The sequence below is a fragment of the Branchiostoma lanceolatum genome, chromosome 1 (genome assembly GCF_035083965.1).
Source record: "Branchiostoma lanceolatum isolate klBraLanc5 chromosome 1, klBraLanc5.hap2, whole genome shotgun sequence".
Lineage (NCBI taxonomy): Eukaryota > Metazoa > Chordata > Leptocardii > Amphioxiformes > Branchiostomatidae > Branchiostoma > Branchiostoma lanceolatum.
In genome coordinates, this window is record NC_089722.1 from 31961248 (window position 1) to 31966700 (window position 5453).

At 47.1% G+C, this 5453-nt stretch overlaps 1 protein-coding gene across 1 annotated transcript; it reads right to left on the minus strand.

The window, feature by feature from the left end:
• Positions 1-1489: 1489 nt before the first annotated feature.
• Positions 1490-3148, minus strand: LOC136422488 (uncharacterized). The gene has a single exon (XM_066410294.1). It carries the CDS (start codon positions 3146-3148, stop codon positions 1490-1492), a length of 1659 nt encoding a protein of 552 aa, XP_066266391.1.
• Between the last annotated feature and the right edge of the window lie 2305 nt (positions 3149-5453).

Consider the following 5453-nt stretch of genomic DNA (forward strand, 5'->3'; position numbering starts at 1 on the left):
TGACATTACAAAAGTGAACAAAACCCCGGGCATCCAGGCTATATACTATTCTACGTGATAGGTACTGCATGGGATTGTAAAATTCTGTCATTTCTATACTATCAATGGGTGAAGTTTATCACCAGACTGAGAGGTCTAAAAGTGATAGGTAGTGTAGGGCCGTTTGCTATGGTGTGTTACGGGTCCCCCTCACCGGAATCTCCCATGGCCAGTAATTGCTAAGGTTGTGTGGAGAGAGACGCGTGCTGTGGTGTGTAACAATTTCTTTCCCCTGGAATCTCCCATGGCCAGTAGGTGTTAGGCGGTGTGAGGAGGGGGAGGGACCCACGTCGTGGTGTGTTACGGGTTCCTTCCCCTGGTATCTCCCATGGCCAGTAGGTGTTAGGTAGTGTGAGGTGGGGAAAGGGACCCACGCCGTGGTGTGTTACGGGTTCCCTCCCCTGGAATCTCCCATGGCCAGTAGGTGTTAGGCAGTGTGAGGAGGGGGAGGGACCCACGTCGTGGTGTGTTACGGGTTCCTTCCCCTGGTATCTCCCATGGCCAGTAGGTGTTAGGCAGTGTCAGGGAGGCGATATGAGCTCCCGTGACGTCTTCACCTCTGGAAAGAATTACATCTGTGACGTTGACGTACGTCGTCACACCTTGGTTAGCAGGCTGAGATACCAAAGCTGTCCTCAGCTGTCTACGGGCTCTTATTCCTTCGACCTCGGTGGCGTTTCTGTAGAAGATATTACTCTGGGCGTTAGTCTGTCCATCCAATCCATATGTGGCAAAGGATCTTCCAGACCGGTGTGTGCTGGAAGTAGCGGTGTTTTCCCGGAAGGCCCGTTGATGCTTTCTCCTGTTTCTAACGACATGCAGCGAAAACTCTGCAGCAGCAGCATAGAAAGGCATGGGTCCGCTATCCTCATCATCTGGGATCTCGCTGTAGGTGTGTGGTGGGGCAGGACGAGGGCGCTGTACAGTGGTTTCGTGATCTGGGAACTCCCAGTAAGCGCGAGGGAGAGCAGGCAGGGGGCGCTGGGCAACTGCCAAGTGATCAGGAATCTGACTGTAGGAAGGTTCCATGGACTTAAGAACAGCTGGCAATGACCTGCAGGATGCCGTATCGTCTGAGGCGCCCCCGCGAGTGCGTGCAGGGAGGGAAGCTGACCGTACCACATCGGAGATGACGTTATCTGGGATTTCGCAGTATACGTGTGGGATGCCAGGTAGAGGCCTCTGAGCAGAAGCTACGTTATCCGGGATCTCCGAATATACGTGTGGGAGACTAGGCAGAGGTCTCTGGGCATCAGCTACATCATCTGGGATCTCGCTGTAAGTAAGATCGATGGAATGAAGGACTGCAGGCAGTGACCTGCAGGAGGCTGCGTCATCCAACGCCATCCTGCCCGAACATGCAGGGAGGGAAGCCGACCTCAGCAAGCCGGGGAAGGCAACGCCAGGGGGGATTGTCCAAATGTGTGCATCATCGCTGGCTCTTTTGCCTTCACAGCCTTGCTCCACATACCTTCCATATCAACACTGCAAGGGACGACACGACTAGACCAACCACCGCCGAGACAATAACTGCTATGAGAACATGACCTGCCACAGGAGGCACCTCTAGATCTCGTTCAGGTGAGCTATCCAACTGAAGTGTTGAGTGGCCCCTCGGTGTTGAAAATGTGTGGCCTTTCTGTGTAGTTTCAGAGTAGGGTGACAGGCTGCTGGAGGGGTCAATATCGGTCCTGTAAGAAGTTGATGTTGTGTTGGTCTGACGTTGGACCGGGGTAATGGCGAAAAACAACTTCGTGTGTTCACCTCTGTTGAGAATAATGCAGGTGATGTTATTCGCTTCGCTATGGGTGGTATGTGTGTGCTTTTGGCTGCTGTCAGACTCTGTGCTGGTGAGCGTGCTCGTGTATTGTGTCTGGAAAAATGTCATGGCAACACCTTCAGAGGTTGTATTCTCAGTGGCCATGGAAACCAGTCGGAAGATTGAGTTTTCCACCAGGCCCACTGTAATACCCCCATCGTATTCCCAAACCTTCCTGCACTGCTCGAGCGTGTTGGGGACCAGTTTGTCTTTCAGAGAGCCATTAGTAGCCAGGACAACAACTGGGGCCTGTATGGACATCGTCCTCAGAACAGTATCCAAATCACCACATGATCTGCCAGGGTTGACCGCTCCAAATTCCCTGTTACCAGGCACATTGTTCGATGAAGCAAACATCCACCCAAACGAGAGTTCATGACCATTGTGCCTGGCACAGAAGAGGAAGTGTGGCACCTCAATGACTATTGTCACTGACCCTCTGAACACATGGACTAACCGGTCTAGGCTCCACATCATTCCTATTGGCTTTGCATCATGGACAGACGACAACATACCACTGCTGACATGCAGCATTGACAACGAAGACTGTCCCGACAACACCTCTCCATCCAAACATGACAGATCATTACCTCTCAGGTCTAACAAGGTCAGCTGTAGGTGTTGGAATGACCCCGGGGATATGCTATCGACTGCATTCGACCTCAAGTTTAGTCTCAGTCTACCTTTTAGTCCAAAGAGCCAGGAAGGGTCTACAACCTTCAACAGGTTGTTCTCTAGATCCAAGACGTTCAGGCGAGTTAGGTGCACGAAGGTGCGTGGTTTTATCTTCTTGATGCTGTTGTTGAACAAATTCAGCACCAAGAGCTTCTCCAAGCCAGTGAACCAGGTCTGCTTGACATTTGTCAACCTGTTAGACTCTAGGGACAGTTTGTTTAGATTGGAAAACGCCAAAAATGTGTTATTCTCCACATCAGTGATCTTTCCATCTATCAGAGCCAAAGTAAGGACCGTCAAATGCCCGAGCTGTGAGAGCTTCTTTGCCGACAGGGCATGGAACGGGTATCCTCTTACTGCCAAACTACTGACCTTACCAAGAATAGGGAAAGCACTTCCAGATGCAGCACCCTCATTGGAGACCTTACACATGACACATACCCTTGAAGTCCCCTGATACAATATCACCGCCCTACCTGTGTTAGGCACACACTCCCGCCACCCAGCCCTCTTACACTGAGGAAACACCGGACCATTGGAGGCTGCACAAGCAGCTGCCAGAAGAAGCAAGAGCAACATGGCTGCGTTTTCCTTCGCACCACCTCTTACATACATTCTAGTCAATCCGTATCCAAACCTTTTATCCGAGAATAATTTGTCACTTACCTGCAGTTTAAGCAGTTGGTCCGCAGATGTGTAAGCATCAAGAACGAGCTGTTGGTCAGCTTAGCACTTATTTTCTCCGTCTTAAGATTAATTTTCTGTGCCTCACTGCCGGCTGCGGTGGCGTCTGTACGTTCACTGGATTTATTTACCAGACGAATGACTTTTTTGTCTTCATTTGCATTTAGAGTACTGAAAAGGAATGTGATCAACGTAATAGTGCCTTTTGTTGTACAGGATCTGCTCAGAACCATGCTTCCTGGTATCTAGAACAATCTTACGAAAAAGATAATGACTAGTCAAGCAAATGACTGTACTTTTTTTATTCTTTGCTAAAGTTGAACCAAAACTATCGTTTCAGTGCGTTTGTGTTTATGTTTGTTGTTTTATTTGGGGCATATTATCGGGAGGTGATAGGTACATTTTTCTGAAATTGGTAGGAACTGAAAATGAGACACGCTAGAGAACCTCTTGAAGCAATCATGACAACGTTGGAGCATCAGTGTGGCTATTACAACGCAACGCGATGCACCCTTTAGAAGAAATGCCACTCCTGTACAAGTGCGATTGATTGTGGATGCCGACTTATAGTGTTGTCCTGATAAGTGCAAACAGCCGAAAGAAGGGCGGCAACATAAAACGTTTCAATGCGACAACAGCATTGTACATATAGGTTGCTGTATTAAAGCTCTCCGATCCGCCTCCCCTTAACTCTTGTCATTTCTTCAGTATTTTGAGACCTGGCACTAGCAGTCACAGCACATTGGTTCTCCGTTACCAAATTTCAGACTTTGCAAATATTTTCCTAAAGAACTTTTCAATGGTTAGGGACTGAACGATATTTACCGGGGGGAGGGCCGGTCGTCTGGGGGGAGGGCCTAGGAAAAAAAAAATTGGGAAGGGGGAGGGCCTAGGAAAAAAATTGATCCCCTTCAGCACCTTCAAGCACATATCTAAATGTCTAAAAATGGGCTCCGAGCCACTCAGAAAACCCCATGTTTCCCGCTACGAGCGGAGCGCGCGCCGCTTCGTAGCGCATGTTTAAGAGATACATTGTGGTAACGTTAGAATAAAAAATTCCACGTTATTTTGTGGTCTTATTTAGATATCTTGATATTTATGGTGGATAGATATAATAACGAAAGATCTTTTTGATATATATATATATATCTATTATATATATATTGCAATATGTAAGACAAACGTGGCTTGTGACTCTCTAAGAATCATGTGCCGAGCGGCGTTCTGCGCTGAGGGGATAAGTCGCTCGGCGCACCTTGTTTGCCACTGTACTAGAGTTCCCACTTCCCGGGATATTTCCGTCAGGTTGATTGCCCAATGTCCAGCAATGTACTTTTGGAAATATTAAATCATACACTGTGACCATACAGCACCCATCAAAAAGTTCCAAAGAATTCATGGACGTTATTAATAAGGAATAAGGAAACTGGTACCGTGCGGTGCTTGAAAGTTTGCGCCATCTTGAAAAATATGACGGCCGAAAACTCAAACAAAACACGTAATGGCCGGCCTAAACAAAAATAATGTAACTGGCAAGATATTCTATAATAAGTCCCAAAAGATCAAGGAAAAATTAAATTACAAAAGCAATAAGTGTGACGATTAAAAATTATTGCCATAGCGAAGGTGTCTGGGTTGATTTAACTTCATTGTAAGGAAAGTACCTACGTAGCAATCTAAGTTCTGCCATAATATTTGTTCAAAATGCACTTAGAAATCAGAAATGCGTCTACAAAGCAGATATAACGTTAGAAATTTAGGCACCATAACTTGATGAGTTCCAAGCAGATATCGAAAGACTGGAGCACACTCTCGGTGTAGTGTCTTTCCCTGCCATTTTTGGATAGGTGGAGTGAGAATCTAGGCCAGAAGCTTAGAAATTGGGTTTGCTGGGGCTCCTATGATCGTTTTGGTTGTTATTCTAGCTCTGTAGGTTATGTTTTCCAGGAGCTACTGTTGTTTTTCCGACACCGCACCCCTCCACGTAAAGCGTTAAGTGTAGACTGCCCAAGCCGTAACCAAGTTCTTTATCGTTCTGTTAAAAAAACTTTGCCTTTCCTATATATGCCTGGGACTCCTCATGTGTTGGTGTCCACAGAGATTTTTTGGTGGAAGGCATGATGTTCAGCACGTTTTTGTGATAATAGATCTGGGGTTGGTTGTAAACTCTTTTCAAAGCTAGAATACTGACACACTCCCACCAGTACGAAATCAGACACCACGTAATTAATTAGGT